Here is a 27,238-nt window from a genome sequence, read left to right on the forward strand (position 1 = left end):
AGTTGTATGGTAAATGTGTGTGTGTCTGCATGCACACAACTCCACCATGTGGCTGCCATATATGGGCGGTTGTGGGACAGCCACAGACTGTACCTGCTAGGCTGTACAGATCACTGTCTCCGGCCATGGACACCGTACCTGTGCCTAGCAAGGGTGCTACGGGCAGTATCGGGTACCAACCCTGACTGGGTGCTATCATCAGAGGCAGAGGTATGATGACTGGACCCATGTCCCTGCTGGGAGTGGCCAGCACCATGTGCAAGTGGTCTAGTAGAACAGTCAATGGACAGGCCAGCCCCAGCATTGCTGGGGCTGTACTGCCACTACGGGAGTGGCTGTGATCTGTGGTCCATCTGCGACGAATGCCAGCTGATGCTGTTGCTGGCATGCATCCGCGTCGGCCTCTCATCCTTCCTGCACTGGCTAACACATTGTGGAGGACATCTAATGTCTCCTTCCAATGGCTATCAATGACCTTGGTGTAATTCTGGATGGCACCGGCAAGGTCACGGATGCTGTCATTGATAGCAGTGTAATGGGCCCTCTGTGCCCTTAGTCCCTGTCAGGTGTACCGTCCATACGTGCCTGTGCCTGCATTACAGCCTGGAATATACTGGAGGTTGTAATACCTCCAGGGGCACGTCTGCCAGGGGCAGTACGATAAGTGGTGCTCCCCCGAGAACCCCTGGACATCTGCCTATGTGGTACCATTCCGGTAATCCGGCTATGGCTGCTGTGAGGGGATGCACGTGCCATAGGTACCACACTCTCCTGGTTAATGCCAACTGTATGCTGTCCCTCAGCTATGGCCATTGATGATGAGGGATGTATTGGCAGTATGAGTGTGCACATAGATGGGATTGACCTCTGTGTACTGTTGATTGGGGGACCAGTGACAGACTCTGTCAGACCTTCCTGTGCCACAATACATGTCTCATCATCTCCACTGTTAGTAGCGGTGACATCAGGTTCCCTGCTACACTCAGCCATGCCTAACACAGCACCTGTGGAAGGAAGACAGGAAACGCACTTTACAATCTTACATGATGTTAGCACACATGCACACATACACACATGCACACATGCACACATGAACACATGCAGAAATGCACACATGAACACATACACACATGAACACATGCACACATGCACACATGCACACATGAACACATGAACACATGCACACATGCACACATGAACACATGCACACATGCACACATGAACACATGAACACATGCACACATGAGCACATGAACACATGAACACATGCACACATGCACACATGCACAGAAATACACTGCTCACCACAGCACATACACACACACACCAGCAATCCAACACATACAGAATAGTGGGTGATGGTGGGTGACAGTATCTCAAGGCAAACAGTCACCGCACACGTGTCAGCAGGCAGACCATGTGTTGCTCAACACCATGCAGTGCAAGTGTAGACAGCCCTTTCTAATGACATTATACATGGCTTTGATGCATGTGTGTAGTTGTGCAGTGATTGGCTACACCCTGGAACACAATGTGTACATGGACACTACATTGCTGTGCAAGTATTATCTGCTCTGCAATGTCATGTGCACCATCACTCAATGGTATACATACCATGGCTGCATGTGTCATCTGTGTGACACAGATTGACATGTGTGATGACAGTGTTTGTGTCCATATCACATAATAGTGGGCACAAGTGTAGCAAATGCATGCAATGTACAGACATGGGATGAGTGGTGCATGTAGAGGTGAAGGAATCCCAATGCACAACATGGTTATGGTGCGTGTGGGACATATTGCAGATATGTTGTTGCCAGCCATGACATGGCATGCTACACGACTGCAACATTAAACACCACACATACCCAATGTGTGTCATGTGAACTATACACACAATAGCATTCCAGGACATATATGTGACACTTTGTACAGATGGTGGCTGTTGTGCAAAATGTGTATACTAGCATATGTAAGCACACACACAACATGCTATGCATGGTGTGTATAGGTGAATATGTTTGAACACACAGAACAATCAGGTGCACAGCAAAGACTGCTATGTGTAGTACTGTGGTCACTGTAACTGGATGGGGTGTAGTATCATGTGCCATCATCATCATCATACATCTTGTGGTCACTCATGGCTACTACTGTATGACAGACCATCGCCTAGCATGCTGTACCTGAACTGCAGTGCCGTGGATATGTTCACTATTACACAGCCACTTTGTACATGGGTGTATGAGGTGCCCGGTAGATAGCATTGCCTAACATGACTTTGTTATGTGTTGAAGACTGTTGCACAGCCCCATGATAGGCCTCTACCCCTGAGGTACATCATGTGTGTGTGGATGACATGTGGGATACTGATGTGTGACTTTACAGTGGGTGTGTGGTTATGCCATATGTAGCATGACTTTGAGTACTGCATGTGATAAATGTCGTATGTTGTGTACAGGTTTTGCAACTATGCCTATCCAATGTGCAGTACGGGGTTGCCACAACTGTGTGTGATGCTCTGTGTATTGCATGTCATTGAGGAAGCTACTGACATTACTGAGCTGTGCAACGTCTCATAGCAAACATGCACGGCATGCCTTATGCGTAGGTGTGTTACATGTACATGGCCTACACCTCACCTATGACATGCATATTTCATTACCAACATTGCAGGTATAACACACTCACCAGCATGGATCGGCTGCCCTGCCATCACACCAGAGGGACCTACGAGAATATGAGAGGGTTCATCAGTGGCCACAACTGTGGCATTGCTACAGTGGGTATGCTAAACTGCAGTACAATAACAGTCAACAGTCACAGGTGTAGGGATATTATATAAACTATCCGTAATGCACAACAGTAGGGAGTGGAACTGCTAAACACACAGTACACATCTCATGTACACATAATCTAACAATACAGTTAACTGTAGTCTACAGATAGGGCATATTACCTGCTTGCTCCAGGTGGATGTGCTGGGTGGCTCCGGCCTCCATTACAACACATGTCAGAGGTTGCCGTAGCTGTTGTCCAGAAGCCACCACGCTTAGGAGCAGCTCCTCCACTCTGGTGAGGGGGTGATGTATGACCACCCCACCACCTGTGGCAAGCTGCTGTCTTTGGATAACAGACGCATGCCGCCGGACTTGTCTAATTAAATCACTGCAGTGATAGCGTACCTGCTCATATATCTGGTTATGCATGCCTATGTCATTTACCCGACTAACAAGCTCCTGCCACAGTGCAGTCCGCTCCTGCTGGTGCTGGCTGGTTCTGGATAACAGCATGGTGTACTGCTGCAAAAGGCTGTTGACTTTCACCTCTTCCACTTCTGCAGTGTAAGCTGGATTACGTTGGTGGGCCATCTGGCTGAAAAAGATATGAACAATTTGTGTGAGAGTGTCCTGTGGCACACTTTACACCTTTACCCACAGATATCACTTTACTGACATATATACCATCCTATTATCTGTCAGTGGTTCAACACGTTCAGTAACACTTATTGGTGTATATCACACCAATGCACGAACAGAGATGTCATCCATTGCAATGTATGTACAGTACAGGTGCAGTAGTACCAATCAAACACCCTAGTCATTGATGCCATAACCCTGCCTAACAGATGTGTCCAGTTGTTACTATAGGTGGCATACTGCTGTAACAGACTATAGATGTTGCTGGATACACATGTCAACTCTCTAACACACATACGTTTGCAGCCATTGTACAGGCATAATCACACACACATCAGGCAAATCATACAACACACCACTGTATGCCAACACAGATGAGCATTACCTGTGTACCATATGGTGCTGTGTACTACTACTTACACACCCTTATGCCTGCATTCTGTCCTCTGTGCAGACTACAGGAAACACACATGACAGTGTTTCCAAGCAATGTGAATGCACACCATACTGTGCTATTTAGCCCTACAGCTTCAGGTAGTACTACAGTTCATATTGGTGATGGATTCACCTGCAGTACCACTCACTAAGCATACATGTATTGCTTTAGCCTACAATGAGACACCACATTCATCAATGGAGAACTATGTGACATCATATGCCGTACTACTATGTCTGCCTAACAGTACATTACACATCAGTTACTATCCTCACAGCTAGGTTAGGCACTACCATGTCAGATACAACATCACACTAAGGTAGGTGATATGCTATTGGCCCTAGGGCCTATGGCAGCCTAGCCATATGCTACCCTGGCCTTTGACACACATCTACTTTGATTTCACTTGCCCCTGTCAACCTGAACCACAGAGGTGTCTTCTGGTGTGTATTAACAATCTCCCACACAATCATCAGGGGTATATATAACAACTGCTCAGGAGGAGCCTTGCTTGCTATTGCTATATGGTCTATTCCAGTGTATGGCATATGTCTGAGATGGGAACTTATCCCTCCAGCATGTGCTGTTTAGTGAGCTGACAAGGTTTAGGGCCCTAGAGCGTATAACCCTGAGGGGTTGTGATATGTTGCCATGGTGGTTGTCACCCAGCTATGGGTGTGACATACCTCTGTATGTCTAGCAGAGGTCACCTCTGTGTGGCCAGTATGCAATACAGTGTAGTTGTGGTTTTGTGAGTCAGTCTGCATAGGGCATCTGTTTGCAGACAGTATTACCCTTTGGGAGGTCTGTCTGTGGCCTGTTCACCTGGTGTAGTTGTCATGTGAAGTACATACCACACAAGGCATTGTGATGAGTAGAGGGGAACCCTACCCTATACTTCCATAGATGACACACCTGTTGTCATGACACATACCACACAGACAAGTTACAGGTGTAGTGTGGCACTGTCTTCATCACAGTGGAGGCTACTGTCCACCTGTGTCCCATGTTCCCTTATCACACCTTCACTGTTAGATATATCTCTGCCTATGTGTTAGTTAATGGGTACACTGTTTTGGGAAGGTGGAATGGCACTGCAGTATCAACACTTGTCTACAGTCCATGCCTTGTTCACCATACACCTGTTGTGGTACATATGACCCCATGTCTCTGTGTCTCTCTCTCTCTCACTCTATATGTGTATATATATATATATATATATATATATATATATATATATATATTATGTATATGCCTATCTATACACATACATGTACACAATCCATTGCTATACACATGGATGTACATATAGGCACATGTACAGTCCACCTTTCATGGTGGGGATACTTATGCGACAGTTGTGGGATGTACAGGTATGTGATTACATTGCACAGTGTTGTGCAGAATGCATGTGGGTGTCCTCAGCCCTTGTAGCATTAGCAGGCCTCACTGTCTGTAACACATCAGATCTGACAAATCTGTCCCACAGCATTTAACCACCACATGACATATATCAACACTACCATAGCTGGCCTTAGGCATAGGCCTACTGGACGGCCACCTAGGGCGCCGCTCTAGCAGGGGTGCTTTTCCACTATTTATGTGGACACAAGGATGGGTGCACCAGGAAGTGTGGTGGGGGGCGCCGTGGAGCCCTTTTGCCTAGGGCACCAGTTGACCTAAGGCCACTCCACCACACTGCATGCTGTCTTCTAGGCCACACACTACAACCTACATGGATATATGCACATATCAACATTCACTGACAGATAGCTGTCCACCCTTCACTAACAGTTGCAGTATGTCCCTTGCCCTATGCACATGTGCAGATACAGATAGATACATACTGCTGCCACACATGGATGATTTGCAGTGTGTGGAGTACATGCCAACACATACATTTGAGTTACATACCTTACCTTTGTATTTACCTGCTCCGTGTGTTACGGTTTTGTCTCTTTTTTTTTGGCTGGTTTGATTTGGGTATTTGCCCTCTATTTCACCTTCAGTCTTTTTTTTTTTGGGTTGGTTTGATTTGGGTATTTGCCCTCTCTTTCACCTTTGGTCTTTTTTTTTTTTTTTTTTTTTGGCTGGTTTGATTTGGGTTCTTGCCCTCTATTTCAGCTTCAGTCTCTGTTTCTGTCTCACTCTCTGTCTCACGACACCTGCAATGATATAATTGCATGTGTGGACTGCAGGTACAGCCTGCTTTTCTAGGTATCTGCACTTGTGAATGTGACAGCCTCTGCACCAATTGCTGCCCACCATTCAGTAATTGCATGCAGCTTGCTGTTTGGTGATTGCATTACTCACTGTGATTGCATCCCACTGCTATAAAATGCTAGGTTAGGTAGGTGTAGCCCTTTCAGATTTCAAAGGTGGGGCCCATTCTTGTTTGCTCTGGACACCATTGTGTCAGTCCGAAGGTTGGTATATGTCTCTTATCTGATGCTAGGGTTGTAGCCAGTTATGTGCATGTTGTACTCATACCTGCATGTTGCTGCTTCCAGTACACACATCTCAGTATAGACATGTACGCACCCCTCCAAATGCTAACACAGGATACATGGGAGTATGTACAATTTTCTCACTTACACAATTAACTGCCATACAAATGTGGTTATTGCACTGTATTCCTGTGGCCAGTGTTTATCCTGGTCTGATACTGTGTGGTGTTTGTAAGGTGCTACTGTAACATTATTCCCTGCTAGAATGGCTGGTTCCCCTTTCACAGTCATGTCATGCAATTCCACAACAACTGCTGGTAAAGACCCACAGACCAGGATTTGTGTTATACCATTCCTAATTTCCATTTACATTCCCTCATTGTAATGCATGATATATTTATTTCAGAACCAAGTTATTTGTATATTTGCTATGGCTTAGTGGTAATTCATGCAGTCTCTTGTGTCAATGGTCTGGGGGTTTGAAACTGGCAGAGTTTTTTTATTTTGCTGCTCAGCAGAACAAGGGCCCTGCCATAGAGTGACTAAGGCACTTTTAAGCAGTAGTAAGTGGGTTTGCGCAGGTTTGTGTGATGCTTAGCTAAGTGCACACATACGCACACTCACTTAATCCCGCTTACTACTGCTTAAAAGTGCTTACTCCCGCTAACCTCCGCACTAATTTATTTGAAAGAAAAGAAAATGGGGAGATAGGAAAGTGGTGAAAAAGGGGGCACAGAGAGGGAAAGACAGTAGGAAAACAAACTCGGAATGTGCAGGATGGGTGTAGGGAAGGTCCATAGCTGCCCATTTCTTTGACAGCAACAGCTGTGCATATGTTGAAAATTTGGAGTGAAATTTGAAACCTTCTACCCCTGAGAGAGGGGTGAGGACAACATAGTTTGTTGTACTGCCAATTAGAATTATCAGTGTACATGTCCAATGGACATGTGTGCGAAATGCGAAGCTATGTATGGGGCGTAATTTTGTTTCAGGTACAGATTGCCTTTTTTTTTTTCAGGGGAGAGTGGTAAGTGAGGTACAGGAAGTAGGTATATTTGGGGAGGTAGGATGGGTAGGTAGACAGACAAGACAAACAAGATGCATACAGGGGTGAAGTATGACACATGGGGTGGGTAAACACAATTAACGGGGATGGATGTTTGGGAATCGCAAGCCCATGAGCCCGCAGTGGGACTGATATCCCCACCCATGGGCAGTCATCACTGGACCTTCACAGACCTGAGGGTTGCTGTGCTGGGGGCTGCGTAGGAGGGGCAGGCTCACCCATGAGTCATGCCACTCTTGCCTCGAGCTGGCGTAGGGGATCAGCGACTAAACGCTGGATCTCCCTACGCACCACAACCTGGACCCTTTGGAGGGTGACAGGGGGCCCTTCTCCACCCACGCTTGAAGGGGGGCAAGCCCCATCACCTGCAGCGCTTCCACCTGAAGGTGGCACAGGACCTATGGAGGAGGGTGGCCTGGACTGGGCACCAGACCTGCTGGTGCCAGGTGCAACTGCCAGCTGAGGTGGGACAGGTGGGTCCGCTGGGACCGGCCTTCCCATATGTTCTGTGATTAGGTGTTTTTAATTACAACATAGACAACAGCATTCCAAGTTAGTTGTAACAGCATGCAGTAATATTCCCATTAACCCAACACACCAGGGTTACAACAGTTGAATAGCAAGCATAACACATGCATGTATTGAACGACAGTGGACATTCCAACAGCATGCAGGGATGATTGGCGGCAACAGGCCACCAAGATTGTGGTGTTTTAACAGGCATCATGCATCAAAGTAGGTGCAGATTTTAATAACAATAGGACATATGTCCCAACAAATGTTATGAGATTACACATACCCATTGAGGTGTGGAATTGCATTGTTTATGCTCATGGAGTAGGGTGTAAAAAGAAACCTCCATTAACATCTTATTAGTACTTTAACTGTACACTACATTCCTATTGACTGCAGGTGTATATCCCCTACATGTATTCTTACACTAAGCAACATGCATTTGATTGCGTTATGGGTTTTGCTACTTCATGATATACCTGGCCTATATCTGACATGGTAACTGTCCAGGATGCAGATGTTACTGCTACATACTTGTATTAAATTGACTTGTTTATGTATGTGCACATCTGGATGTGTTCACATGGCTTTTTCACTTGTTTTCTACACAAACCTACTTTTCAGGTAACACACTTAAGTTTCTGGGGAACACCTTGACAGGCTGCTTGCATGCCAGATTTACCTATGCATATCAGCCATTTCACAACTGTTTAGGACTGTTGCATACTTCACAGCTACTGGGGGTTGTCAGCACTTACTACAACAGAGTAACATTTCTTCACTGCAAGGGTTCAACAACATTTCTGAGTAACTGGCACATACACACTGCAAGTATTATACCTTTCTTATTTACATTAAAACTCTTTTCTACAGGCTCTCTTCTGTATTTCACATTACACTGCATACAGTAGACATATTCAGGAAATGTTATACCTTTATTGATAGGTTGCAATACTGTTTTACAGGCTCACTCACATTTTATCTATGACAATGCATGCAGAGATAGTATTCTAGACATGTTTTTGCTTTATTCATGGGTTACTACACTCTATTCCTGCCTATCTGACTTATGATATGTAACAGTACAAGCAGAAGATTTATTTAGGGAATGAATGTTTTATACTTCACAGCTACTGCCACTTCCTTCATCCACTTCCTATAGGACTGCACAACAGTGGGTTGACAGCACCTAATACAGCAGTACTATTTATTACTGCAAGGGTACAACAACATTTCAAAGTAAGTGACACAGACACACTCCAAATTTTATACCTTTATTAATTACATTGAAAACTCTTTTCTACAGGCTCTCTCCTTTACTTGTTATTACAGTGCATAAGGAAGACATATTCAGGACATATTATACCTTTCTTGATGGGTTACAACACTCTTTTTCAGGCCTGCTCACTTATATGTTATGTCAATACATGCAGGGATAGTATTCTAGAATTATTTTAGCTTGATTGATGGGGTAGTACACTCAATTTCTGGCTCACTGACATTTGTTATATAACAGTACATGCAGAGGATTTAATCAGGACATTTTATTTCTGTATTATTGGGCTTTAACACTTTTCTCATGCTCACTCACATATATCATGTAACAATACATGCAGAATATTTACTAACCTGCCTGGTGGTGCAGCCTTAGCAGCCTGTCTGCATAGGCTTGCTGATTCATAGTGCGTGCACCTGCAGCTGTGGAGTAAATAAAGGGATATTGAGACATATCTATCCATTATTTAGACTATATTAGCTTATCTTACATACTGCATTCCATGGCTACTTACTTAGTAGTGGGGCATTCCGCATTTGACGGGCCTCCTGGATCCACTGGTTCAGAAGGTCTTGCTTCCACCTCTTCAGGTCTGCATGGTGGTGACGGACCTGCTCACCAGTCTGGGGTTCCAAGCCTCTGCCTTATACTCCGTTCCTTGGAATTGACCCTGCAGGAGTCGAGTCTCATGCCGATGGACTAGGAGCCAAACCATATATCTTGACTCCTTGATGCCCCAACATTGCGCTCGAAAGCGTGTACCCTCTCCAACACCAGACATTCTAACTGCAGTGGGAGCTACAATCAGTTATGGTGAGTATTCCCGCCTATGTGGCTTAAATATGCCGCATTTCCCACACTTTTCTGTGATTGGCCATTTTTAAATATTCTCGGCTGACTGCAGACATGCTTAGCAATGGTTAAGCAAACATTTATTACTATATATATGCTAACAGTGGATGTTTTTCCTAAGCTGTCGTGGCTTAGTGGTTCAGTACTTTGATTATGGTGCACAGTGTCCTGGGTTCAGACCTTATCATTGTATTTTATTTTACTGCTGTCCAGACAAGTTAGGGGGCGTGGCTGTGTGTAAGCAACTTTGCTCTACCTTGCTCCACATTGCCCAATGGGGTGCTGGTTGGCGCGGCGCGCACCTCCGCACAAACTGATTGCACTGAGTAAAGCGCTATTTAGCTTTGGGCAACTATTTTGCACTGGGTAAAGTGTGATTTAGCTATGGGCAACTACATTGTGCTGGGTAAAGCGTGAGTTAGCTAGGGGCAACTACATTGCGCTGGGTGAAGCGCTGCTTAACTGCGGGCAATTTTATATTGGGATCCTTTAAAATATTTATTTTATTCTCTGATACATTGGCCATTTCACTGCTTTTTCGTTATGTTTAAACATATATATGTTGGGTATTATTCCATATACTGATTTAAAAAATAAATACGAAAGGGAGTGGTGAGACTCGAACCGTGAATGCCTCTCTTCTTTGTGTGAATGCTCTACCATTACGCTATTGCTGTTGCGGTTGATTTGCATAAACATTCTTTCTTATGCTCTTCCATGTGAGAATTGCTGAGTGTAGCTAAGCAATGGGCACACACGCGCACACACTCACAAATACGGGCAGCTATTTTGGGTATTTAAAAAAAAAAATTATGGTTATGCGTTTTAGATGTGTGATGGGGTTTCCATTATCAGGCAGTGAGGTGTTGGGTGCAGGGACATTTGAGTGGACTCGCTCTTGTTTATTTACTTTATTTTTAAACACTTGCAGGGGTGTGGACATTTGGACTGCTCGGCAGTCGGACACGCCCCCTGCTTTCTTACACGGTCCACGTAGGACTTACGGTTGGGTCAGCATGCCCTCATGCATATTCATGGCATGCTGACATCATACCATTCAACTGCAGCCTCCGAGTAAGACTTATTAAGTCTTACACGGAGGATTCGTGAATCCGGGGGATTGTGTAGAATTCATCTTACATGGTACAGAATTTATCTGTTAGTCTATTTAGGATGCATGTGGCAGGATACTTTTGATTACATAGTTCATAATACAATGCTGCATTAACGCATGTAGTGCAGCAATGAACTGTAACCACGAAGAATGGAGAATGGCTTAATACTAAGGTTTAACACCTGTGTGTCTGTACTCAGAGGCGGTGGTATCCAAGCAATACAAAATAAATGTCAGGTGATTCTGTTGGCAAGTAATCATTTTCTACATCTGACAGGTTACAGATAACCTTTTACCTGGTCAGGTAACTTTGTCATAAGAAAATGATGTCTAACATATATGTTCACTACTTGTTAAGTGTTATGTATGCCAGAGTATGCTTATATCTCAGAAGAAACTTGCACATAGTTTCCTGCCAGTACATATTTTAACAGCAGGCACTGTTAGCCTCTTTGTTCCAGTAGCTTTCTATACATGCAGCTTCTTAACTTGAGCCATAACCAGAAAGCCAGGGAAATGAAACAGATGGAACTATAACTTCAGAAAGAACAGACAGACAGCAAGGAAGAGAAGAGGGAAAGAAGAAGCGGGAGACAGACAGAATCTGAATCATATCCAAGCATGAAGAAACTGAAGTGAAAGTTCACCTAATTTGCCTAGAAGGTTAAGAATTAATGAGTGGGATTATGTGGTGGGAGAATGGAAGAGAGGATTTAAAGGGATTTAATTACTTTTGAGGGGAAAGGTGGTTAACAGGGTGGCAGAAGTAATGCCATTGAAAGATAGAGAGAGAGGAAATGAAAAAGACAAAGAAGAAAAAAGTAAGTTCATATGTCTAGTTTTACAAAGTACCTTAAGGGTACAGTTCTGTAGGTTATATCATGCAGTAAAGCAAAATATGGAATATTTAATATTTAATACCTGTAAAACAGCAATTTTCAGGTTATTAAAAGTGCACAGGTGCTGTTCTCAGGAGGACACCAAACTTATATTTGCTATAATGGCTGCATCAAATAACTCAAAAAAAAAAATCACAGTAAAGGTTATCTCTGATATCTGCCTAGCAGGGCCGGCCTTAGCTGAAATGGCGCCCTAGGTGAAGTAGTGCTCCGGCGCCCCTTTAGTCCCACCCACACCACAGTCATGAAACACCCCTATTTGAGCCACACCCACAGGGTGATTCCCCAAGAAAGTCACTCCAGTCATTTCCTTAAATTATTTAAATGCATAGGAAGAATGACTACATTACAGGGTATCTTTAACTACAATTACTTCTGCATAGTATTTTCTACTTTAAATACCAGAGCCAGATCATGGTCAAATAGGGCCCTAGGCAGGGTAATAGACTGCGCCCCAGAGCAGCCGCACCTGTAGCAACCCCCCGCCTAGCAGCAGCCCCCTCCTCAGCCATTCCAGTGTTCCATTATTTGGTTATTTCTCACCAGTTACCATGTATACTATTCTCTTATTTGCTTCTACAGTCATCAGATATATTGAAATAAAATAGCACAAACACAGGTAGCCATTTGCTAAACAATACAGTCTCGCAATGAAAACAGACTTAGCATAAACAATAAACTTCTCTGCCCTTGAAACTCACATTCATTGAAATGGAAACATTCATATTTATTGAAACGGCATGTGAAGAATTAAGTTTACCTTTGGGCTGTTTTCAAAACAGACTCCTTGCACACATTTTCTAGGGCCATGCATACGTGTATTTGTTCTTTGATTCACCTTCCTGATTGCATTGAATTATATTCCTTGTATAATACAGCACCACTTGTTAGAATGTGTTTTAAATTTGTAGTTTTAAACATTCTTTTAATAAGCATAACAAAATGTATGAACCAATAACTACCCATTTCAGAAATTTTCAACCATAAAAGGCCACTCAAGACTTCTGTCATTATAATCCGCCAATATCATTCCATACTCACAATCTCTGCAGATGTAAAATCATCTGAATTCCACATTAAAGAAATCCGTACCTAATGAAGAAGTTGTTACCGGCAAAACAACTTCACATATCAATGTTTTATCTGCAAATTCAGTGCCTGCTTTCCTTGAAGAATTAATTGCCTATATTGCATTAAAACATTGGTAAGTTGGTAATATTGCAATAAGAATAGATCTATTGCAATAGGAAATGACCAACATTCATAGTCACTAGGCATCTCATACAAAGGACATACTCAGGAGTGTACAACCCATATCCCCCTTGTAATGCACCAAATAATCAACAATCATATGGGCAATGCAATATCAGCACTCCATCTACATGGTGTGGGAGTAGAATCCACAGCCTTCTGCACCAAAGGCAGTTATGCTTCTAACACTGCTTTCAGATTTTATAACAGTGTGCCATTTGATAAACAAAAAACAGCTAGTTACACATAGAAACATTTACACTTGTTAGAGTATGTTTTAAATGTGTAGATCTGAACATTTTTCCAGTAAGCAATGAAACAAAATGTATGAACCAATAATGACAAAACTACCCATTTCAGAATATTTTAACCATAAAAGGCCCCTCAGACATCTGTCATTATAACTCACCATGCATTTTCTAAAGGAAATGAAGGCTGAAACTTAAATGTATGACATTTAATTATTTAAATCTTCAGTGATTTGTCAGAAAACCACAAATTTTATGAGGAATAGGCCACAAATATGAGGCAAAAATCTGGATAGTTGAGAGGTATGCATACCTCTCAACCTTACTGCAAGAAATCTGGACATGATGTGGATGCAATGACCATAAAAATAGGGATAGAGTTTAAATATTACACTTTTTTAACTTAAAGTTGCTAGAACAACAGGATTTGTGTTAACTTGCATTTCTGAAGGATATGAAGTCTGAAAGTCATATATTTGAGATCGTTGGCAGGTTAAACTTCAGGCAAATGATGCTTTTGAGTTCAGTCTTTGGCTATCCATAAGTTAATCTCTTTAAGAACTACCTGTCAGCCTCATCAAAAAATCAAAGTTATCACTAAGTTCATATTTTACTTTTATATAGAACATATTATTAACTTCTGCCAACCAGCTTTAGTGGTGTCTTCTTTATGATACAAATCAACCTCATCATACTATAGTGTACCAGTGACACTTATCCAGGGACCAGTGCAGCCTATCTCTAAAGGTCCTTGGCTGCCTACCTTCAATGAAATACTTTATTGCATTCTGCTTGTACAAGTAAATTGTTCCTACTTCCAGCTATGCCCACTCCAGCCTGTTTAATATCCCAGAACATTAAAACTTCAGATTATATGCTCATTTATCCCCTCCCTCCTAGTACACTCATCTCCTTAGAATATTTTAGGCTGTGCCTTACTCTGTTGAACTATGTTCCTGTCTTCATCCTGGTCATGAATTTATAGGGTATCTTGACTCTAAGCAGATTTTAAGAGAAATTATCCATTATGATGAGGACATACCTTTGATATCTGTCATGTTAACTGCTGATATTAGTGCTGCCCCAGACTATTTGATCAAGTTAAAAAGAAGAAGAAGAATAGAGTTGGGCTGCAGTCTCTTTGGATAAAGCCAACATCTCATAGAGATGGAGATGTCCATCTAATTCATATTCAGCATGAACAACATTCATGTGATGGATATACATGAAATAGGGTCATAGGTTAATAGGTGTATACTAGGCTAATGACCCTGGAGCCTTTACAAGCCTAACCCATAAGATTACCCTGGCATTGTCCCACCTGACCTTAGCTCCCAGTGCCTCTGTCGAGTAGAGCCACTGGAGTGATCCCTGGGGTGAATTTTCTATTTTCAATCCACTCATCAAGATTTCTGTTGAAGAGGGCCAGTGAGGTGCTCTGTTTGACATGTATGGGAAGTCAATTCCATAGAATGGGCAGTCTCCGGGCTATGAACCTGTCCCTCCAGCATGTTCTGTTGATTGTGGTAATGAGGTTGAGGTCTCTGGAGCATGTGGTGCAGAGGGATGGCACACAGAGCCTTTCAGCACCACTTTGCCTTAGAGCAGAGTATGCTCTTTGGGAGGATTTGTCCTTCCCTAGCCACCAGTATTTGTTTCCTTTCAGTTTTATTTATTTATTTAAATTTGTTGACCGGGAGTGTCCGACTGGACGTGGGTCCATTTTCAGCGGAGGCCCGGGGAGAAAAGCTCCACAGTAAAATAAACAGACAGTAGTTACATTGGATTACATAGTGATTAACAATTTAACATAGACATTACTTACAACATATTTACAGATGAAGAACATAGTACATCAGTAGACAACTAGAATCTTTATCTGTGAAGTACATAACAGGCATTAACAAATGTAACAATGAGAAGTTCCTGCTGTATAATAAGTACTAGGCTTATGAGCATCTGAGCTTGCTATCATCAAGGTAGTTAGTGGAGGTGAAAGTTAATGTTTTTCTTTGGATTAAACACTGGAGAAGCTGTTAGAAGGACCAAAGCAAGCACGCTTCTGACCATGAGGATAATAGTTTCATTTTAGAAGAAAAGAGGAGCCATCAAGGTAGGAGTCTTTGGGCAGGACAGAGTTTATGTTTTACAAAAAAAAAAAAAAAAAAAAAAAAAAAAAAAATTGTGGAAGAACCACAGACTAAGGGAGTGTTGATGAACAGATTACCAGGGCTAGATTGGAACACTGGGGATATTGCAAGTGAAGGGTCATATTTTGTTATGTGAATAGCCTGCATAACATTTTGTTTCTGCTGTACTTTTATTTTGCTGTTCAGGGTCTATTTAAGCAAAGAGACAACTGGAAAAATGCAAAGATTTTCTGCAGCGTTACCTGTACACTGCGTTTTTCTACTTTTTATTTTGCTGCTATCAGAACGGTGGTCGTTTCCTTTTTCTTATTCCCTATTTACTTGATTTCTTTCCCTTTTCTGTTTGTGTTCCTTGACTTTTCTGAACAGCATGTTTTATGTATGTGATGTTATAGTTTAATTGCACTTATAACCTTTATTTTGCCAAACAGCTAATACCATTTTACCATTCATAGAAATTTCAGTACATATCTTCTGTTTTTGCATTTGCTTGCATTTGCTACAAGAAATTGGAAAAACAACTACAACTCAGTTTAATCCACGTTGACAACTTTGGTACTGTATTAATGGTGCATCTTAAATACACACACACACACACACACACACACACACACACACACACACACACACACACACACACACACACACACACACACACACATATACATACATACACACATGCATACATACTTATATCATTATTTAGGTGACTTTGGTTCTGTGATTTACTGCAGAACTGCACATTTTATGAGGACAGTTGAGAGGTATGTTGAGTGTGCACACACACACACACACACAGCTACTCTCTCACATAGCAATACACACACACCTACTGTCTCATGAAGCAACACACATACCTTCTCTTTCATACAATTACACAACTACCAACTAGTTTAAATTCCACACACGTACTCTCTCATACAACACACAGACACGCACCTTCTCTCATACACACACGCCTACTCTTTCACATAGTAACACATGCACTTTATCTCTCATACAAACAGAATGACTAATTAAAATTCCACACACACACACACACACACACACACACACACACACACACACACACACACACACACACTTTCTCTCACATACAGAAGCCCAGTTTAAACTACACAGACACACACATACACTTACCTTCAGTTCTTTCTAATCCGAATAGCCACATGTGTACACATGGAGTGAACCCTTATCTTAAAGTGCTAGCTTAATTTCAGCGTGCAACTTTAGAATGTCTTTACATTCACGTTGGCGTGTGTGGATGTGACACATGCATGTTCCTACTTAAAGGAGAAGACTCTACTACCATGGAGTGAAGGTTTTTTTTTTGTTAATTCTTGAAGCCTCCAGTCCTGGTCAACCTGCAGCTGTAAAAGTGGGAGGGGCACTCGCTTCCCCCTCCTCGCCCTACAATTCTGGTGCCCTGTGGTTTACTTATTTTAATTAATTTACTTTTCTTATTAAGAAAAGTAAATTAATTAAAATAAATAGTTAAACACAAATTGCGCCCTTTAATAGGCCGGCCTGTACGGCTCCCTAGGCGGTCGCTTAGTTCGCCTATGCCTAAGGCTGGCCGTGCTGCCTAGTTGGGAGTGGTACAGTTCTCCAGACTACTACAATCAAACTGTACTGCACACAATGAAAAAAAGAGAGTATTTCATTATTTTTGTCACACCAAAATGTCATTAAGGCACATTAAAGGCAATGTAGGTATGGCTGTGGTTTGCATCAGTAGTATACTGTTCAGGATGTCCAACATGATGTAAGAATAATACAAGAATACTCTTTTTGCAAACCAGATGAGAATGCCAGATGTAGAAAGCTACCAATGTTGTAATATGGAGTTAAAAATAACCCTTTATGAAGATGACATTCCTTTAGCAAGGGAGGTATTAACAAGTTATTTACACAGTTAAGGAACTTTGGGAATGTGTCTGATTGTAACAATAAACCACGTCTGGGTGTGGTTAATGCTGGATTTACCCATGGTTGGTGTGGTCGCCCAAGTGAGAAAACAAAGCCAACAGTGGGTAAATCAGCATTACCCACACCCAGCCGTGGGCTATTGCTGTTATACAATGACATTATTTAAGAAAAAAAGTACTTACTTTTCTTAAATAATGTCCTTGTATAACGGCAGAGTGCTGCTCTTCTGTGTTTTTCTCCAGTATCCTGGGGCTTTCTTGATGTACTGTGCATGCATATGGGACTTACATTTCCATGCTTACACAGTACATCAGTGCTGTGTAAAGGAAGCAATGAAGAAAGGAAGATGTCTGTTGCTTTTTGTTTTTAGTTTGAAAATAAATGAAATTGGCAGACTTTCAATGTACGGTAGAGACAGGCCAGAGAAAATATAAAGATAATCAGGTACGTTTCTCTAGTTTTTCATAATGTACCTGATTATCCTTGCATTTTTCTCTGTCCCATCTGTCTCATTCTTTTGAAGTCTCTGGTTTTTGAAAGTTTATTTATTTTTTTAATAAAAAAAGTAGAGTTTCTGTAGTATATATTAATACAAGAAATTCTGGATGACTGGACTTTTTTCCATTGGTATATGCTCAATTTACAACGGGCATACTGGTTGGGCTGACCGATCAGTGTGCTCATTTTTGAATGTTAATGGCCAGTCATTGTATCATAGAAAATAATCAACATTAACCTGAGACACTGGCTGTACTCCAGATAGCATATACAATATCACAGGCACAAGAGGGCATTAGATATCTTGGGGTGTAGTTTACAGGCATGTAAGAATCTACAACATACTCTTATCAAATGCTATTGAGAAAAATAAAATAAATATTACAAAAATGGAAGCATTTAAAGTTGGTGAAACAAATGGTATAGGTGTTAAACTACCATACATGATATACCCGGGACAGCCCTTCTGTCATAACCCAGTATTAGTGTATTAGTGAAAATTATGAATTGGTTGAGAGACTCCCTTTGGGCAGGCTCACCACAAAGGTTAGCCTCGGAGAAAGTGACAACCCAAAAGAGTATGGAGGTCTGGGATCACCAGATTTAGTGAAGTATTTAAAAGATATACAATGGGAAAGGTGAGTATGATGTTAGAAAAGTGAATTCCAGGCAATTTGGAAGGACATGTTAAAAAGGAAAAGAATGTATAGCTGGGTCAAAAAAACTTTCTGGAAGTCTTTTTGAGAAGGGTGTACAGAGGAAATCAGTTACCCTATATTAGTAACCATAAGGATGGCAATGAACAGAGACCTTAGACAAATGGTATTAGCTAGGTGGAAACAAGACATTCTCTGTATAGGAGCAAGAAAGAAGGATGCTAGGAATAGAAAACCTGCTAGGAGTTGGTATGAAAAGAGCACCAACCTCAAATGTTGCAATCCTCAAAGTCAGTGGAGTGTTGATGAAGTGGAAAGAGGTTCAGGCAAAAGTTGAATAAAGTCAGCACTATAGTCTGGAATATAATAATCTTAGGATGGCCATGGCAGAAACACTTTGGGCTATTAGTAAAGGAGAGGAGTGGCTGAAATGAAAAAAAAAAAATGACTAATGCAAGAAAGGGAAGGCCGTGTGACAAAACATGGGAAAACAGAAATGATTAAAATGCTGCTAAAACAAGATCAAATGTAGGTCCGTCAGAACGTTAAGACTGGGTGGAAGAGGTTACAAGGAATAGAAATAACTCAGAAAACAAAGGGAGAAGCATGAACAGCTCCTAGTAAGGTGATTAGAAGCATGGAATTTAGGATATTCATATGAAAATACCTGCACAACTATTTTTATACATCACAACAGTTACCAAAAAACTTTTAATTAATGTAGGGATGTTGGCAGTTACAAGAAGATGGAAACAGAAGAAAGGACCATCAAGAAACAAAGTGCTGCAGATAGAAGTGATGAGTGGCTGAAAAGATAGTGGTTCTCAGGAGATTAACAAGCACATCAAAAATGGTTGCCCTGATTAACCTCTTCTGAAAGATTACTGACTGAGGAGAAAGAGAAGATGAGCCAGGAACAGAGACACCACAGCCTAAAAATGCCTAGATGCTAAATATTTAATGGATAACTGGCAATTGCTGTTGATCATTGACTCTTTTTATAAGGTTTTGCTTCATCTGTTATGGCTGATATTTTATGTGAGGTAAAACACTGGATTAGGCTACTGTAATTTATTTGCGATATTTCACAGTCAGTTTTGGGTTAGCCCTCATTATATTATTTTTACTCACTAAGATAAAGTTAGAAATATATAAAAAGCAGCTAACTACTAAGTGAGCAAAATACAGGTACCAGGCATGCACATTTCCAAATGTGTAAAGTTTACACGTGTTAACCAATAACATTTTTAAACTCAAAAAAAGAAAGAAAGAAAGAAAGAATGAGAAGATGATTAAAGCTAAAGAAGTGTTTGAATAAGCAGAAAGTTCCACCCTGACTGTTAATTAGAAAGGAAGCATCTATACTTTTGGAGTACGGAAGACTGTTGCCATATTTTCAAGCAGTAGTTCTGAATGGCTATAAGAAGAAAATAAAGAAAACAGATACTTACTTCTGTACACTTGCTCTTTCTTTGCAGTGTCTCTAGGGTGTTTGCTATAGCTCTTATAATCTTATATTGTACTGTCTACTGTACTCTCTGACCTCTGGGCCTGCAGGAAGGCTAAAAAGGGACTAAACAAATGAAGTAGTTTAAGATATATAGATAGACAGACAGACAAATGAATACAGTAATGAATGACTGAATACACTAACTAACCAATCAAATAATAGCATAAACAAAATATGGAAAACGATGATAGAGTCAATGTAAAAGATAAAACCAGTGGCAGAATTTGGTAATAAGAGTGACAACAAACTCAGAAACAAAATATAGGTTTTGTCAGTTATTTTTTTATTTGTTGGTTACTGTAACTGGCCATTTCCCTAAACATTTTCATTTTCAAGGGAGACATGGAAAACCACTGGATTAAACTACAGAAGACTGGAGAAGCACACTTGACAACTTACCAAATGATGAGATGAAGAAATCCAAAATGACGAGTATATATCAGCAAGGAATGTTGTTATATTTCATACATTATGCATTGTTGTGGGAATTATAAAGAAGCAACACATCTAAAAGTTCAAAGACCTTTTCTAAATTATAAGTAAATGCTGCTGTGATCTTGGATTAAAATGTTCATTTGTAAAAGAACCATTGAGAGTGACTTGCAAACTGACTACCAGTTGTTAATTCAAATCTAAAACACATAAAAAGAAACAAGCCCTCCATAACTAAATGAAATAAATAATTGCAATATTTTCATATAACAAAGTTATGTACTCTGCAACTATTTAACTTATGCTTCTGCCCCATCTGACATTCTGTGCAACAAATCACACCACTTTTAAATGCTGTGCAAGAAGCCATTGGGATTGTGATCATAATGCTACAAAGTAAGCATTTAAATACAACAAACTTCCAAAAATCAAGCTAAAAAGGTACAAAAAATCATAAATTATTCAGCAGTGTACTCTGCAACTACTTTATCTGTACTTCTGCTCAAGCTTCACCTGACAGGTAAATATTAAAAAAGAGAATCTCTGAGCATGTGTATCTGACTCCAATACTTAATAGAGGCCTCTCAACTGTCCCTATTTTGGAGTAACATTCCTATTTCCAGGCCTGATTTTCCTCTGAATATGATGTACCTAAATATGGAGATTTACCCCTTCACACAATTTAATCAAGCCTTTCACATATAATTTTTGAAACTGTCTAGTATACAGAAAATCACACTACATGACCAATACACTAGTCACTCCAATAGTTTAAAGAAAGAAGGCAAACATCTTACATTTTGTTTTTTTCAGAAGCAAAAAAAAATAAGCTTGTGTGGCAGAATTTTGCAACATAGTTCATTAAAGTCAACAGATTTTACAATGTCTCTGATAATGTGCTTATACTTTACCATTAGTTTGTTACTCTCTGTTTTTTAATGTGTTTCTGAGTAGTATCCCACATTGCAAATGGAAGTGGGAAGAGTTATGTGCGATTTGATATTCAAATTTTATGCTCATTAGATGTCCAGATTTTTGGCTGGATGCAGCTACTTTTCAAAGGCCTTTGTACTATTTTCATGTCTACAGCTTAAAGGTATGACTTAACACTCTAGTTAAATATAATACTTAACAACACATTTGCAGGTTAAGTAAAAACAACAAGAATATTACAATTCAAAATTCTACTAGTGTCTTGTTTTACTAAAAAAAAGATGCCCCATTAATTTGCTAAATTTATTTATTTATTTATTTCCAGTTTGATGACCGAGGAAGTCCACTGGGCCCAGGGAGCCCGTTTTCAGTGGAGGCCCGGGGAGAAAAGCTCCAACAATAAAATATAGTAGTATACAAAATATGAGTAACATCAAGAGAAAAATATACAGCAGATGTGAATACAAATACAAATGTATGTACAAGTGAAAAAAAATACAAATTTATACAAGTCAAAGAAGAGTATTTACAAAATTGTTTTGAGAAAGGCAGTTGTAATTATCAAATTCTAGACATTAGTTTATCTGAGGCCTTCTTATAATGACTAAATGTAACAATCAAGATATTGACATAAGAAGGGTTGCAGATTGGAAGAAAGAAGATTTTTCTGTGTGAGTACTGTTAGTATTTTGAAGCGATAGTTATTATACAAAGATGGAAATAAAGCTTAGATATAGAAGCATTAGAAGGGAGAGGTGAGCTAGGTTGGAAGGATGCAGTTACATTTCTGATTAGAGGAAAGATATGAATGGGGCTGGGTTTTAAAGTTTTCCATATTCAGTATTGTTCTTAGGGAAGGAGGGAGAGAATTCCATTTTGTGGCTAAGGAGCAGGAGAGGAGTAGTTTTCCTGGTGGACGGTTAGGTTTATAGACAGTAATTAAGTTTTGGTGGGCAGACCTAAGAGTTCTGATTGGAATGTAAGGGAGAAGGATGTTTGTAAGGGCAGGGCATTTGATTGGGTTCAAGAGTAGTCTATGAGCTGTTATGAGTTGGAGATAGTCCAGATAATTTGGAAGTTCAAGCCAATTTAGAGAGTGAAGGGCAAGGCAGTGATGGGAGGAGTTTTTGGTGTTGGTGGCAAATTTGGAAATTTTGTTATAACAGTTTTCTAATTTGGAAGTGATGGATGCTGATAGATTGGTTAGAAGGAGTGCACTGTAAATTAGGGAGAGAAGACGGTAGATAGAGGTGAGAATATGTCTGGTATGGGCTGAGAGGAAGTGATTGTTCCTGTAAAGCATTCCATGTTTTTGGTGTTTTTTTAATGTTTTGAAGAATATGGTTGTCAATTTTCAGGTGCTCCTCTATAATAACGCCTAGCAATTTAGCATAGGGGATGATTTCAATAGGAGAATTGTTTTGGCTTATCACTGTAAAAGAAGCTTTGCCAAAAGGGAATGATTTTGATGGTAGGAATATTAGTATTTTGGATTTGTTTGCATTTAGGGAAAGGTGGTTTTGGTGCATCCAGGCCTCGGTGATCAAGAAGGTGGTTTGGGTCTTTATTAGGAGTTTGGGAAGATTAGTGGCAGACCAGACTAGAATTGAGTCTGCATATTGGATTATGTTGGCATTAGGTATAGCAGAGTGAAATGTGTTGATAAAGATATTGAACAACATGGGACCAAGAATGGATCCCTGTGGTACGCCGGTGGGGGTAGGGAGAAAGGGAGAGATACTTTTTTTTCCATTTTACTGCCTGAGATCTGTCAGCCAAGTATCTTGAGAACCAGGAAATGGAATTTTTGGAGAGATTTAGGTTTGAAAGATGACTCAGTAGATGGGTATGGGAAATGGTATCAAATGCCTTGGAGTGATCCAGGAGCACAGTTGAAACAATTTCCCCGGAATCACAGGCACGGTTGCATGTGTCTGGGAAAGAGAGCAGAGCTGTTGTATTGCTGTGGCCAGGGCAGAAACTATGTTGGGTTGGAGTAAGGAGATCGTTTTGAGTTAGGAAAGGCATAAGTTGGAGATGGATGCATTTTTCTAGGATTTTGGAGATAGGGGAGAGTATTGCTCTGGGGCGGAAATTAGAGATGGTGGTGTTTTTCCCACCTTTGTGAAGGGGTAGAGTATAGGCTTTATGCCAGAGTTTGGGGACATAAGATTCCTGTATGGATCTCTTGATTAAGATACTGATAGGGAAAGCAATCCCATCAGCAGAAGATTTGAGAAAATTGAAGGCATATTGTCTGGGGCATAACAGCAGGATTTTAGTTTGGAGAGAAGTCTTTTTATATAGTTGGTGGATATGGGTTTGAGACTGAAAATGGGGGGGGGGGTTAGAGTTGGTGGGTGTGGAGTTAGAAGAGAAGGTAGTACCCACAGAGTGAGGACTGTTGCTGGGAAAAGTTTTGGTTCAGATATGGTATCAATAAGAAGGAGTTGAATAGTGAGGCTAATTCTTAGTCAGATTTATTGGGGTCAGGGAAGGGATTGTTTTTGGAGCCTGGGTTGAGAAGTGTGTTTATAGAGTTCCAGAACTGTTTAGGGTTTTTTTGTGTTTGGACTGAAGCTTGATGTAGTAAGGTTTTTTGTCCTTAATGACGTGTTTTTTTACAAGGTTACGAAGCTGTGTATGTTCAAGTAGGGTTTTAGGGAGTTTATTTTTCTGGTATAGTTTCCAGGATTTGTCCCTTTTGTGCATTAATTGTTTAGTGTCTTTGGTTAGCCATGGGGTAGACTTGGTTTTTATTCTTTTTGCTCTTATTGGTGGGAAATTGTTTAGAGTGTTTAGAAAAGTGGAAATAAAATGGTCAACAGCATTGTCAAGAGGAAGTGTTTTTAGGATATTTCAATTCATTTGTTTGAGAGAGTTTGAGAATGTGTCAGGGTTGAAATTACTAAGGTTATGAGTGTGTATATAGTGGTGTTGGTGCAGAGTGGAGGTGGTTGAGCAAAGAGCAAAGGCAGGGAGGTGGTCACTAATGGTGTCAGGAATGCTGCCAGAATTTATCATTTTATTTGAGTGGGAGACTAGGATCCAGTCAAGGGTAGTACCAAGAGAATTAGGTTTATTGGGTCTGGTTATAGTGTGAATTATTTGGGTGAAGTTAAAGTGATTTATGGATTGGGTAGGTGTACAGTTGTTGATGTTATCCCAGTTTAAGTTTATATTGCCAGGTATATATGTTTCATTATTTGTTTGTTTGAGGCCCATAAGAGAATTTCTTTAAGGATTGGGATATTGTTCCCTGGTGGGATTTATAGGGTGATGATACAGAGACATTTATGATTAAGAATAGTACAGACATATTGACAGCCTGGAATTTATTTCATTGACTGCTAACAGGTTTCATCCTGTAGTTCTTGTTCAGTTTTTTTTCCATCCTCATTTGCCTCCTGTGAGATTCTGAGCAAGTCAGTTAACTAAACAGTGCTCCTAGGTCAACCTCTGAAAATGCAGGTGTCCCTATTGGGCATAACTGGCAAACAAATGAATACAATAAAAATAAAGTAAATCATAACAGAACTCACATCCTTGTCATTGATTATTTCTTAATTATAAATGATGCGGATAAATCATTTAAACTGATATCATTTGCATGGCATCTGAAAGTTGTAACCATGAATAAATCTCATCACCCATATGTAGAATGTTCTTTTAAAATGTTAAACAAAACAGCTTTAGTAACGTATTCAGTAACAGATCACCAGTCAGTGTGACTGTAAACCATAAAATGTAATATTAAATGGTTTATGAACAATATTTGAAACCAATAAGCCTTGCTATGACATATCTGCATTCCTGTCTAACATCAGATGCAGAGACTTCTTTGCCCTTATCCTCCACAGGGACAGACCTCAAGGGATGCTCTAGTTTACCACTGGCCACAGGTGTTTCTATACACCTTCCCACAACCTCCTCTGATCATAAGATTCTGACAGAAAGATGGGCTGAACAAAGTAAAAGTGATCCTCATAGTTCCATTCTGGCTTCGACAGCAATATTTTCCTACACTTTGGCCTTATGTCAAGAGGAATCCTATGTTTCTCAATCCACTTTTGGATCCCCTGTCTCACTTGTGCAGCATGTCTTACTCAGACCTTCAGTCTCTACAGCTAACTTCACCATTTCTTTAATTCCCTTACTGATCAGGGACCCTGCATATCAACTTTGGATTGGAAGGGTTAGCATAATGATTAAGGTGTTTATCTCACAGACACAAGGTACAGCGTTTGATTTTCTCCTTTGAAAGGGAAATTGACTATTTATTATTTATTATATTTATTTACATTTGTTTACTGGGAAATTCTGACTGGACACAGGTCCTTTTTCAGCAGAGGCCTGGGTTAAAAAGTTCCACAAATTGTAAATGAGCAACATATATGAGTAATTGAGATTACAGTAATAAAGAAGATGACATACAAAAAAAACAGAGCAATTGGTACCTATTACAATAATAAAGAAACAATGAGTAATCTTGTAAAAGTAGAATTAGCAATGTCTGAGTAGAGGTCAAGAATCAAGGAAGGCTAAATGTGCAAGGAGTACTTAAGGTCTAACTTGTTCGGTAGCAGCTAGTAAAACCTCAGACATTTATTCAATGTTGGGACACAAGTTCAAGTCCAGGAAGGAGGAAGATGGAGTTTTTTTTAGTCAAAATTGGAACAAGGATAGAGCCAGTGCATTTTTAGGTGACACTGCTGGAAGGTAGAGTGGTTATGGGGGGGGGGGGGTTGTTCCATAGTTTGGATATGGCACAAGAGAATAGAGGATGTTCTTCATGTTTCACTGTTGCAGTCATCAAATTTGGGTTATCTGCTTGCAGTAGCCCTCATTCGGCCTGATTATCAAAGTCGTGGGTCCTGTGTCGGATGCTGTTTCATCTTCCATGAAGTCAGGTCATCAGGGGTATAAAGCATGCAGCTGATGCCATTACATCAGTCTTTCTTGCCGTGCGGTGCCTGAAGCAGAAGCAGTTCGCAAGTGCTGGTCGGTTGACTCCTGAAATTTTCATTTTCGAGTTTCAGAACCAAAGTCTTCAACTAAGCTAAGTACCCCATTGGGGAACCTTTTTCTTGCTCTAAACTGATGTTAGTAAAAGTTAGCAATTGTATTTCTTGTGGTAAGCAAATACCTCATAAAGATTTTCATTCGTACTGCATTCCTTGCTTAGGCCCAGACCACGACGTACCTCGCTGTCAGTTTTGTGCCTTATTCAAACCTCGAATGATTTGACATCGGTATATTTACACTTCTAAATATTTTGGTACTCGGTTCAATAATCCAGAAATGGCTTGACTACTGACATTCTGAAAAAACGCAAAGATAAAGACAGAGACAGAACACATAGGTCCAAAGCTGCCACCGACGCTTCTAATAAGCTAGTCGCCAGTTCGCCAGTACTCAGTGAGGTGCTTTCACAGCCCCTGATAACCACTACTTCAGATTTGCAGGCCTCTACTGAGACCCATTCGGAGTCCGGTATGCTGTGAGATGCTTCTTCGACTGTGGAACCTGCGGATGTCTCTACCTTGGATGGGTCTGGAGCCGCTGTGCTAAGAGAGTGTATTCAGGCCTACTGACTTGCATATTAAACC

At 40.7% G+C, this 27,238-nt stretch overlaps 1 protein-coding gene across 1 annotated transcript in view; it reads left to right on the top strand.

Moving 5' to 3' along the window:
- IMPG2 (interphotoreceptor matrix proteoglycan 2) overlaps positions 1–27,238 on the top strand; it is a 1,485,782-nt gene that overhangs the window by 1,276,101 nt on the left and 182,443 nt on the right. The window contains exon 19 of the mRNA XM_044072040.1: positions 7,043–7,072. Coding sequence (XP_043927975.1) covers positions 7,043–7,072 — 30 coding nt within the window. The remainder of the gene's footprint in view (positions 1–7,042; positions 7,073–27,238) is intronic.

This window comes from Protopterus annectens, chromosome 5.part0 (genome assembly GCF_019279795.1).
Source record: "Protopterus annectens isolate FY-2018-M chromosome 5.part0, PAN1.0, whole genome shotgun sequence".
Taxonomy (NCBI): Eukaryota; Metazoa; Chordata; order Ceratodontiformes; family Protopteridae; genus Protopterus; species Protopterus annectens.